We start from the raw sequence: 12,159 nt of genomic DNA, 5'->3' as shown, positions 1-12,159 counted from the left end.
AGATTGGTTTGGTGTAAGAGAAATTGGTTGCTTCATTAAGCAACCCAAAGTGGGGTTTATACATGTCATGATTTTAGTAAATCTAGCCTTAATGTGAGTTGCAAATAAATGTGATAAATATGCAATAAATTTTACTTTTTTTGTATAAGGGTACTGTTTCTTGTTGTAGCATTGCTTTCCGCTTTCTCAGTAAGATTTTTAAAACAATGTAAGTGTGGTGGCATATGTTCTAACTTATGGATTCCATTATGCCCTGCACTGTGAACTTTTAAAATTGTTTACTATTGTTCATGTTGTTTGTATTTCACCATTCATTTATAATTACTTCTAAGTTCAGGAGTACAGTTTACATTATCCTCTGTAAAACAGTGAAGAAGTAACAACTGAGATACAGAATTTAGTTCCTTGAGATTTTATTTTATGGGAGCTAGACACAGAGAAACAAGTAACTGTGTGCATGTCAAGCTGGAGAGCTGGTATCAAGATACTTGAAAAACATATATTGCTCAATTTAGAAATGCTTGCTTGTATGGGACTATTCAGATTATAAATGGTCATGCAATCTTCTTGAAATTAAAGAACTTGTGGAATAAACAAACATTTAACAAAAAAAACTACAAATGTGTGGGTGCTGGGAATCTAGTACTGGTTCATGGTTTCTAGAACTACATAAACTACCTGTTTTAGTGTGAGATTTTTAGCACTGTCCTTCACAGAACGATTTGAACTTTGAACTTAGACTGAAGAGTCATCTGCCTGATGGAATGATGTACGTTCTGTGCTGAAGTGCTGTTAACTTCCACTCTTTGACCAGCTGACATGCATGCTTTTCAAAGTAGCTGTGTCTTACACAGTTTGAAGTCTGGAAACAGTGGTACGGGAAAAAAAAAGGGCGATAGCTTTATTTATTACACAATTAAACATTTTTTTTAAACACAAATGTAAATTCTTTAGACCAAACTTGCATAAATAGGTTCAAGTAAGATTTTGGGTCTAGTCACAGTTCCAGACTTCTCTGCTGTGCTCCAACTTCCCTAATTTGGTGTTTTGAGAACACTACTTGTATGTTTTTCCTTCACCTACCTGTGGCTGCTACTAACAATTCCTTTTAAAGACAAAGCAGGCTTCAGGTCTGGATATTCTTAATAGACTTGTTCTTGCATTGTCATTTTAGAGTAAGAAATAATTTTTTTCAACTTTTACTTACTGTAGTGGAATTGCTTTTTTGGATTTCAGTTCATAGCAGCACTCCTGTCATTTGATGTGAAGAGTAAGAATCTACACCAAGAATCCAAGCCCTAATGTTCTGTGATACAAGACAGCACTGCTGCTCCATGGGTGACCGGCTTTCTAGTTGTTTGGGGTGTTTAATCCTCACCTTCCTGGACTTACAAATTCTGAGCAACAGAATTTTTTTCAAAGGTGAAGTCAGGTGCTTTAATCGTTTAAACCAGGAGGTTATACTCTAAATGTGTTAGAAAGTTCAAAATCATTGAGAACTGGTAGAATAGCGTCTCCTGTGGATTTTGAAATCAGTTTATTTACAGAAATTGAGTCTTGCACTGTAAACGTTAAATCATCTGGTGCTTATACATGACTTCATAATTTCAGATTGTTTTTGCTAATACTGTATTTTAGCTTTTGAAGCAACCAAATTATTTAAGATACGGAAAATTTCTACAAACTAACTGAAGGTGCTTTTACAGTAGATGTGGCTTGGAAATATCACTACTCTTGCATAACAGGTTTTTTGTTCTTATGCATTTACAGCAATAGTGTAGTTTTGAGAATGAAAGTAGGTCTAAATGCTAGTGTTTGCACTGTTTTTAATCCTGTACATAAGCACTGATAGATGCAGTAGGATTTGTGCTGTGTGTGAATTTCACTGGTTTGACTAAATTGTACAAGGAAGATACCATATGTAGCAATTTCACTGCCTGTATTCAAGATTGTACAACAGGAAATATTCTGGATTAGTAGTACTACATTAAAATTAAATGCTTGGGTTTTAACTTTTTTTTTTTTGTTGAAAATTTTAGGTTAAGCTAGACTTAAATTTTTGTATAGATTCAGCTTTACAGAAACCCTTATTTTTAGATTGTTCTCAGCGCTGGAATACTTCTGGGGAAGGAAGTAAAAGTGTTTTCAGTTTCTCCTTCAGTACTTGGAGGAAAAAAAATAAAAAGCTTGTTTTAAGTAATTATCAGAATTTCAGAGGGTACAGAATGTTTGAATTTGAATAGGTCCACTATGAAATTTGCTGACAACACCACTGAGTATTTTGTCACTCTTAAGCCTTTATATTGTTCTCAGAACAACCAGCATCTCCATCACAGTTCTGTGCCTTTTAAGAAAATTATTACAGCGAATGGAGCATGAATAATTTAAAAACAAGGCATCTATAGTTTTTTAAGAAGGTAGATCCTGCAAACCCAGTTCTCTGACTCACTTCCCACAGTGAGAAAAACTTTGCAAATTTTTTTTCAGCATGCTTGAGCAAAATTACTAAATTAGCTATATGAACCATTTATATCTTACTGGTTGGCTACGTACTCTTGTTATGCAGGAAAAGTATCCAAAATTGCAGTATTAAGAGCTCTCAGCAAATACTTCTTGTCTATACTTAAAACAGAATCCTTAAGTAACTATACTACATCTGCTTGGCACTGCAGTGTGTGGAAGCTGTACTTCAGTCCTGAGGAGCAGTTTAGCTGGGTTTGCCAGGCACTTTAACATTAAAAAGCAAAAGAGACTCCACAGAAGGTGGGGTTTTGTTCACAAATTTTAGCATGCTAGACTGCTGTATGCATTCCAGGACGTAGGCTGGTTCAGGTATTGCTGGTCAAAGATACCACTTTTCTGTGCAGCACTGCACGCCTCATGGAAAACAAGGAGCCCGTGTTACATTATATGGCTCATGTATGAAGGGTTATGTCTTCCTCTTGTTTAAAGTTCAAGAACTTGATCTATTTTCCTCACTGGTATGTAGGGGGCATATCAAAGCTAATTAAGTATAAAGTATGTACAGCTAATAGGATTAAAACAATGTAAAGTTACAGATTTTACTCAGTTTCCATTATGTTATCTTGAAGAAAGTCTGGATAACTCAATTTTAGTAAAGGAAATTACACTTCAATTTTAGTAAACAAAATCTGTAACTATAATATCTGTACTAAATGCTGTACTAAAGATTGTGATTGTTATTCACTGATTCAGATACTGAAGCATACTATTTACGAGACTATGACTAAATTGACGTTTTCTTCTATACTGTAATTTTTCTCAATAAAATTAAATTACTTTATGTATAAACTTACTGAAGTACTGAAGTATGAATATAAACATTGATCAGTGTGAAATACAAAGCCTGTGCTAGTGGTGCAGGTTATTCTTTCAATGCAGTGTTTAAATGTTGCCTTAAGCCAGTCAGCAGCACTGATTACACATAATGGCAGGAAAAGAAGTATTTTTTAAAGTCAATTTTAAAGGTGCACAAGGGACCCACCAAACACAATGGAAATAAATGTTTTAGACTGGAGAAAGGAAGCACGTGAACTTTGTTCAGTGCTTTTAAAGTATTTATGAAATAGCAATTTTTTTTCTTTGTCTATATAACCTGTTATTAAACAAACAGAATGCATGGAAATGGTTTCATAGGTGCTTTTCAATTTTTATAAAGTGTTCATTGAAGCTGTAGTGGGTCCGTAGCAAGTGCTACTGTTCTTGACCTCAGGTAAAACCTATGATCAAATCTATGGTGAGTTCTTAACAACTTTTCATGTCCCTAGTATGGAAACTTCCGTGATGGTGTCATACCATTCATTTACCTCAATAGCATATTGTGGAGAAAGTCACTATTTACCTTTAGGCAAACCCATTCAACAGTAAGATGACAATATGGTAAAGCAACCCCCAAGGCAAAGAAACAGCATTAGAAATTTATTCAGAATATAAGAACATTTGTAAAGTATTATAAATGGCTCTGTATAAATAAATGCAGTTTTTACAATTCTACATCAAATAAACATAAAATAGTTATTTTACAGCAGCTAGGAAACTAAAAAGAAGGAACACATTTAAAGCTAATTCAGTAAGGTGAAATGTTTCTAGAATTACCATATTATGGTACAGTATTAAAGGAGGAGCAAACACAAAACCAGTAGAACAATATTGACATTAATACAAACTTTGCAACATGTGCTTTGCAATAGCTAACAGTACATTCAAGCTGGTGAAGACTAACACATTTGATAAGAAAAAAAGTATTTTTTTTCTGAACACACTGTAAAATACAAAATCTCATGCACCTTTGTGACTTAGAAAATTAAATAATACAGCCTAAGATAATTAACGAGTGAACAACTTAGGTTCTGTTGGCAAGAAGCATCTATTTTTGTTGCTTTGCAAATATATTTCTTCTGCAACAAGTGTTAAGTGGGTTGCTGTAACTTAAGGTGATTTGCACTCTTGTGTGTAGATAGGCTGATGTTTCTAGCAGCTGCATAAAAAGAGTTAGGTTTTTGGCATGTATTCTCAGGGTTAGTGCCTTTGTAACAAGTACACTGGAATTGCAGCTGATTGTCAATAACAATTTTCATAATAACAGTAAACCTTTTACCACTTCCCTGTTGACCTTTTCCAATATGCAAGCAAATGAAGCAGAAGCTGCTCGCTTAGGCAAGATACCTAGTTGGTCTGGCCAACCATAGCTGCTGCTGAGGCTGTAGACTATCAAACCAGCCTTGCTTTTTCATACAGAAACATTATGGGAGGAAGAGGCAGTGGTTTACATTTACTAGTGATTTATAATTTATTCTAAAACAGTTTCAGAGCATAGCTGGCAGGGAAGACACGCAGTAAATATAGCAAAACAATGTTCAGTTGATGCAAAATCAGCAATGTTAGACCTAAAAAAGGCACCAAGGGACACTGCAGCCTTTTAAAACCTTTAAACCTAGATGAATTTTATACTTTCTTAATTTGTATATTTCCTTTAAAGACAGGGTGCAATTTAAATGCTTTAAGCTTCATGTTATTAATAGCTTCTCTAGCTACAGAGAAATAGAAAAATTGAGCCTAAGGGCAAATGCAGTGCAACAGTGGTTTCTAGTCACCTTAAGTGAAAGGTATTTCACACAGAGAGTCTGAGATGACCTCAAGTTACATGGATGTTTCAGATACAAGAATACAAACCTGCAGCTGCATTTTTGCTACTGTACAAAGTTGGTAAGTCTCTGTTTCTTCAGAAACAAGTATGATCAGCTACCTACCACTGAAGCTTTCAGCAAAATGCTATATTCCCATTGGTGAAAAACTTGCTGGCCAAAAAAGGGAAATGCCATAGATAGATGCTTAGGAAAACCAAAAAGACAGTAAGAAATCAGTGTGCTTGCTCCCTCAACAGCTGGGTCTGCAAAAATTTCCATTTGCTTATTAATTTAAGAAGTTAGAGAAAGAAGACTGTTCACAACCATTCCCAGGGCACTGCTACCTACAATGTAATTTTGAAATCAGCATTGTTTTAACTTGCTGTAGCAATCAATCATGTATGATGTTGGCTTTGTAGCAGATATATCAAGATTGTAGAGAAGCAGGAATCACTAAGAAGAAAACAGCAGCTACAGTAATGAGAGATGTCACAAACACCAACAGCTACAGTTTCAGTGGCAACCAACACTTAACAACAATGCTGTATTCTGAACACATATTCGCACAACTGTTTGGCTGCCTGGCCTAACCAAAGAGTACACAAAACCAAGTCCTCTAAAAATACTTCCTTAGTACTAGAAATTAGATGAATAAATGAAAGAAGTTACCATAACTCTAAATACACTAACAAAACTTCATGTGCAACTCAACATATAAAGCAAAAAGGATAAACAAGTCCTGAAATCAGATTCCCTTGAAAACAGAGCCTGAAAAATAAGAAGTAGAGGTGTAACAAAGTAGCAGGCTTTGTTGAATGGACTCTAGTTTTGCGTGTTAAAACAAATGTGGAAACTGTTTTATGTACTCAGGTCAAAAATAAGCAAATTCCAAATGAAACCGGTGCCTCTGTATTTTACCCCCTAGAGAAATCTATCTGATCTACTTTGCTTGATGTTCATCACCATCACAGGCCAACATTTTCAGTTCAGGCAGTTTGATAATATAGTAATGAGACTTAAAACAATCAGCAGTAACAAAAAGTAACCTAACAATCTGTATGAAGACTTCACCATTCACATTCTATTTGTGTCTGTATATCCATACACCTACACATTTATAGTTTTGTGCCTATGTATTCAAAATTAAATGGGTACGTAACTCACAGGTACCTTTTTTGGTCAAAACTAGTATAAAAAGAAGAAATTCTACCTCTTGATAACAGAAAGCTGTAATAAGCACTATACATGTGACAAAAATGGTACAGCTTCTTAAGGAAAACTTTGGCTATAATGTAATAGCAAGAAACCCCCAACTTTCTCAGAGTAATTGCAAATATAATGCAATATTAATACCAGATTCCCTATAATTTCTTACCCAGCCTTGGCACAGACGATCTGGCATGGTGAAACCTTTAGTCGTCTTTACAAACTGTTAAGAAACACAGTTGCAGTTTTCAGAGCTAGAACTAGGATTTCTTGTTTTTTTCCAAACCAACAGTTTTCCTACCTTTTCTGTGCTGCGAGCATCAGTGCTGCAATTACAATGTAAAAAAAATAAGCCAGCTGATCATCTTCCTGCTTTGAAGCTGCCTATTTAGTTGATTTAACCACAGCAGCAAGTCTTGAGGGTACACAACACTACTGTGTTGTATGGAGAGGGAGCACAGGGATTGTGAAAACTCAGATTACCTCCAAACTGCCCAAACTGAAAACTCTGTTAAGAATTTCGGTATGACACTGTCACCCATAGGACATTCAAAATGGAAGAGAAGCTGTAAGAATACAGACATAATGACACAGACAACATATATAATTATAGCATGATAATTCAGGCACTGCCATTTTACATTACAAAACAGTCCTTAAGGTTAACATATTATCCCCATAACACCTCTCTGGGATCCCAGAGAAGGTTGTTGTTGTGTCAGCATTGACAGTAACGGCTTTTAGCGTTTCAAGCTACCCAAGTCAGCCTCCAAAAGAAATTTGTAATGGCACTAAGCATCTTTGAAGGAGATGCATTTAAAGTGAAGTTTCATTGGTGTGTGGTCTAGAATTCTCTTCTTCTAGTAAAGCTATTCTTTGTTTGAGCATCCTTACTTGTGTTTCGTGTCTCTCCACCATGGCCATCATTTGCGATTCCAATTTCTTCAGCTTACTCTGATGCTTTTTCTTCGCTTTTTCATAAGCTCCTACCAAGTTGCTGTTAGAAATACAAGGCAATACAAGATCATTAAAAAATGCTTGTTCATATCAAGTGCTACAGAAATCCACCCCAAAACACCAGCTTCAGGGAATCTCAAGGTTTGGGTACTGATCATCTTCCTAAGATTTACTAGTACTTTAAAATGCATGAGATCCAAACTTCAGTCCAAACCCAGATCAGTGCTAATCATTGACAAGGCGTGTACTGGCTCCAAAAAGATACAGAGAAAATAAACTGGTTACTGAAAACAGTTTTAAACATAGATCTAAGAAAGAGCCAGCTAGAGGTTGCTGGTGATGACATCCCAGAGTACGCACAGCATCAGGACACACATAATGGCATCCTGTGCTAATCTGTCAGCCGCTAAGTATCTTCTGTGCCTCCACCTTGACTCATTAGGAAAGCTGGAGATGGGTACTGCTCCTCACCACATGGGCTTTAAATATGACTTATAAATGAAAACTGCATTGTGAGCAAATAGGTTTCTTGCAGGAAGGGCAGCTACACTTCATCATATTCTCTGTATATTCAAACACAGTGCCAGTAAAAACTACTGAGTGAGCAATAAAATTTAAGTGTGATTATCAAAGCCAGCTTATTAATAAAGAGACTGGAGCCAAAGAAATGGGAGCAATTTTAAACAAAAAAACATTCATAATCTGAATAAATGGAAGTTTTTTGTTTGTTTTAATAAAATACATTTACTGGTACCTCAGTTAAGATTAACCTATTTATTTCTGTTCCTGTGTTCTTAGCTATGTACTTTTCAGCATCTTACATGGGAGGCTTATACCTCCTGCATCTCTAACTATAACCTTAAAGAGTCAACATGGGTGAAGACAAGGATCCAGAAACTGCTCATCGAAGTAGGGAAGGATTACAGTGCAGAGCATGGCAAAAAAAAAAAATCAATGGCACATCCACCTGCTGGAAGATCTTTTACCTGTTTGCCCGTTTAAGATCATTAACAAATTCTGCGGACTGCTGATGTCTGATTTCACTGCTCTTAGTGAGTCTCTCCAAAGCACTCACTAACTCTTGCACTCTAGCCTTCAGTTTCTTCTCCCTGGATAAAGGTAAAAGGAGGAAGAAAACTATTTTCAAAACAGAAATAACACTTCAGCTAGCAAGTACATGAATGGTTGTCCTGTGCTGGGCTGACAGGCTGAAAATATGTTCCTTCCTACTACTTGGATAAAACAGGAGGTAGTTCTTACATTAAACTTTTCCACAGGTTGATTTTTCTAACATTCACCATTTTAGAATATGGGATCAGAGGTGCAGAGAAAACAAACTTATCTGATGCATCTTGTATGTATCAAATTACAGTAACCACAAAGATACATAAAAAGAATACTTGGCACGTGCCACCTACTGTGTCTTGAATGAGACAGCAAAGAGAACTACCAAGGAAAAATAAAACATCATGTCTAACACATAGGAATTTTAATTAAAAGTAGCACAACAGGATTGTTATCTAGATCAAGTTGCTCCAAGCCCCATCCAACCTGATCTTGAACACTTCCAACGATGGAGTAGCCAATATTTCTCTGAGCATCTTGTACCAGTGTCTCATCACCCTCAGAGCAATTTCTTTTTTTTCAGTTACCACCTCAAATTTACACAAGTAATTTATACTACAGTCTGTATTACAGTAGATCACTAGGCTTCTTTTAGGAGCCAGCAAGTTCAGCCTATGTGGCAGCAGGAAACAGAAAAAGTTAAGAACAAGAGAGGGGAGTATTGACAGAAAAACACAAATACAAGAAACACAGAAGACTACAGAGCACAGACATTTTCTTCTGTGAGCTACACTCTTTTTCTTTCAAATGAGCCACAGTACTGAAGTTTAAGATGTCAATATAATTACCAGTACCTAACACTTACAAACCAATAACTAATTACCTGAAGTGTGCCAAAATGGAAGTAAGGTGCACAGTACAAATGCCTCTATGAAGGAAGGAAAAAGCAAAGATGGCAGACATTTTGCAGAGGAGCAAGTGTTACAGCTTAGGGTTTAAGCTGGCTTTACAAGGCACTTCCCAGCACAAGCAAGCATATGGCATTGAGGCTGGTGCTGCTTCTTTAGGAGCTCCCTGCAGCACAGCTGATGACTGCCCACAGCCTGCTCATACACAGACACAAGACTCTCCCACCTCTTGTGCAAGGGTGTTGATGTGGAGATCCAGAAGCCTTTCTCTGTGACCCATCCTCATAGCACAGGCATCCCAGAGAGAAAACCATCAGAATTGAAAATTTTACACAGGGGTCTAAGAATGACATACAGCTGGGCTAAATTGGGACAAAGTTACATTTAGATTTAGTTAGATTTTAGTGTTGAACCTTACACTGGGGAGCTTTGCATGTATGGAGACATTTGTCAGTGTTTTCCTGCTTAGAACCACTTTGCAGTGATCTGCCTTCCCTTCCTGTTTTGGTTGCAGAGCTGCGATGTGGGTAAATTTGACTTAATTTCAGTAACAAGACATAAAAGCACTGAGCCGCATAGGAATGAATACCCCACAGTGTGTGAACACTGAATGACTACCCCCTAGCTCTGCACAGATGCCCCTTGAAATCCAGCTCACTAGCCTGTAGTTCCAATGCTGGACTGGCAATGGCAGCATTTTACAACCAGAGAGTAGGGCAGTACATGTGGAAAGTTTCGCTATGCAAAGCTTCAGCAACAGAAGGGCTTTCACAGTCAGCCATGGAAATATTCCAAGTTAGCAGTTTATCCCAGCATGCTGCAGACACTGGTTTACTGGCCAAAGTAAGCAGGACATAAGAGGAGCCTTGTTTGATGAAAAATAATCAGTATTCTTTATGCATCCTTACCAAAGTAACATATATCAGTTTTCAAATTACGCAGTATTTTCCCTAGTAATGAGCTTTTAGCTCATTGCCATCCACCTCAAATAAAAGTTTTATTTTTATACCCTATTGTAGCAATCAGAAAGACACAGCACAGTCTACAGTCAAAACAGGGGCCAAAAAGAAAAAAATCCAGTTTTTACTTGCTAAATATAAGATGTATAAGATTAAGAAAAGATCAGACTTGGCAGAAGCCAGACCCATTACCTAATGTGTGTATGGCACTACTGGTATGACAGAACACCACAGGGTAAATCTAGTCCTTGTCTGCTCCCAAAGGGTACTACAGCCAAAGGCTCTGGGCAGGGCTCAGGAACACTGCACCCAGCACTGTGAGCTAAGCTTGAAGACGAAGTGCAGCAGAATAAGCATTCACAGTATTTGGATGGGAGGAAAAAACTAAAAATCACAAGAGGTTGTTGATTTGAGGTTGATTTAGCATCATGTGCAAGAAAAGGTATAGCTGTGAAAACACTGCACCCAGTCAACACGGGATAAAGAACCTTGCAGAGATGCAGTTTACTGCAGCTGGAGCTCTTAAGATACCTTCTGTAATTAAAGCTGTGTGGAAAAAAAAAAACCACCAGTAAAAAGACCTGAAAGCACGTGTGATACAAGTTTAGTTGTCACAGTCACTACTACTTGATAATATTACAGCACCTGACTATTACAGCACCTTTCATCTGTTTTTGCACTCACACCTTTCAACCTGTCATGTTCATCCCAAACTCCACTAAACATCAAAAGTATTTCTTTACATCTGGCCTGTAACGTCTTGCTACTTGGCAAAGATATAGGGGCAGAGAAGAGGTAAGTACCCTGGGCCTCCACAGGCTAGTTAAACAGATTTCAGATAACAGTTCAGAACTGCCTAGCTACATAGGTAACAGTGGGTAATCCTTCACATTTACAGATGTCTCAAATTTACATTTATACCAGCAAAACACATACATTGCCTGAGCTGACAAGATCCACACAGGTTTTTTTTTGGCTTTTGCTGATGTCTTTAAGCCAGTGAAAACAGTGCTAGCCTAACTCCCACCTTCATCTCAAGTAAACCTGATAGCACGTGCTGAAATTCCCCAAATCTTATAAAAACAACACATAGGGATCTACTTTTACACTTATTGTTTCTGATTTAAATCTAAGTATCTTTAGATATTTAGACACAGGAAATGCCTCATTTTGGTCTGGAAAATGGAGATGCGTATTTGGTTAAAGACTATCGTGTGCTGCAAAAAACATGTAAGGCTTTCTCTGAAGTGTGGCACTTTTATTCTAGTATCAGATGAGAGACCTCAGAGTACCTTACCTTGACCAGAAAATGCTCTATCCCTTCATAAAAATCCCATGCCTTATAATGCTAACCCTTCTCAATTCTCTTCATTCCCATCACTAATTACCTCAGTTTGGACAGTAAGAAATGTCCTTACTTGTGTCTCTCCAAAACTTATTGCTTAGTTGGGCAGTGAATAGGAGTAATAATGGATCCTAAGGTGCTATTTTATTCCTTTAATGCATTACAGGGTTAGCTGTCTTTACAGGATTTCTACTATCACTTCACTTCCTCCATTGCTTTTATAAATCAGCAGGTTATGAAGAATCAGGCTTAATAAACAGAATATTTTAAAACAACAGTCCTAGTAATATGCAGCATTTTTCTTGAATGAGAATGTGTCAAAGCTACAAATCAGGGACGGAACTGCACTTCACACAACAACCATATGAACATCTTCCAGACACAGATGCCATATGGCTCTGGCATAGCCTTCTGCTGCCAGCCAGAACCTGAAGAACAAATGTGCACAGAATTCATACTGCCATCATGCCCCAGGGCTGTAATATGGACCAGTATGGATCCTGAGAAAGCATTCATGTGTGTATTTTGATGTGAAGAGAGAAGGAAAAGCAAGTATTTTTAGCAGAACACAA

The 12,159-nt window shown here is 37.2% G+C and overlaps 1 protein-coding gene across 6 annotated transcripts in view; it reads right to left on the bottom strand.

The window, feature by feature from the left end:
• Positions 1–3,926: 3,926 nt before the first annotated feature.
• Positions 3,927–12,159, bottom strand: part of MCC (MCC regulator of WNT signaling pathway) — a 202,095-nt gene continuing 193,862 nt past the window's right edge. For all 6 annotated transcript variants that reach the window (XM_005142071.3, XM_034072965.1, XM_034072966.1 and 3 more), the window contains 2 exons: positions 8,297–8,419; positions 3,927–7,350 (listed from right to left, as the gene is read on the bottom strand). In XM_005142071.3, coding sequence (XP_005142128.1) covers positions 7,170–7,350; positions 8,297–8,419 — 304 coding nt within the window. In that variant the 3' untranslated portion in view covers positions 3,927–7,169. The remainder of the gene's footprint in view (positions 7,351–8,296; positions 8,420–12,159) is intronic.

This window comes from Melopsittacus undulatus, chromosome Z (genome assembly GCF_012275295.1).
Source record: "Melopsittacus undulatus isolate bMelUnd1 chromosome Z, bMelUnd1.mat.Z, whole genome shotgun sequence".
In the NCBI taxonomy this organism is placed as follows: Eukaryota; Metazoa; Chordata; class Aves; order Psittaciformes; family Psittaculidae; genus Melopsittacus; species Melopsittacus undulatus.
The sequence above is the reverse complement of the archived record's forward strand: the minus strand, read 5'-3'. Positions and strand labels throughout refer to the sequence as shown.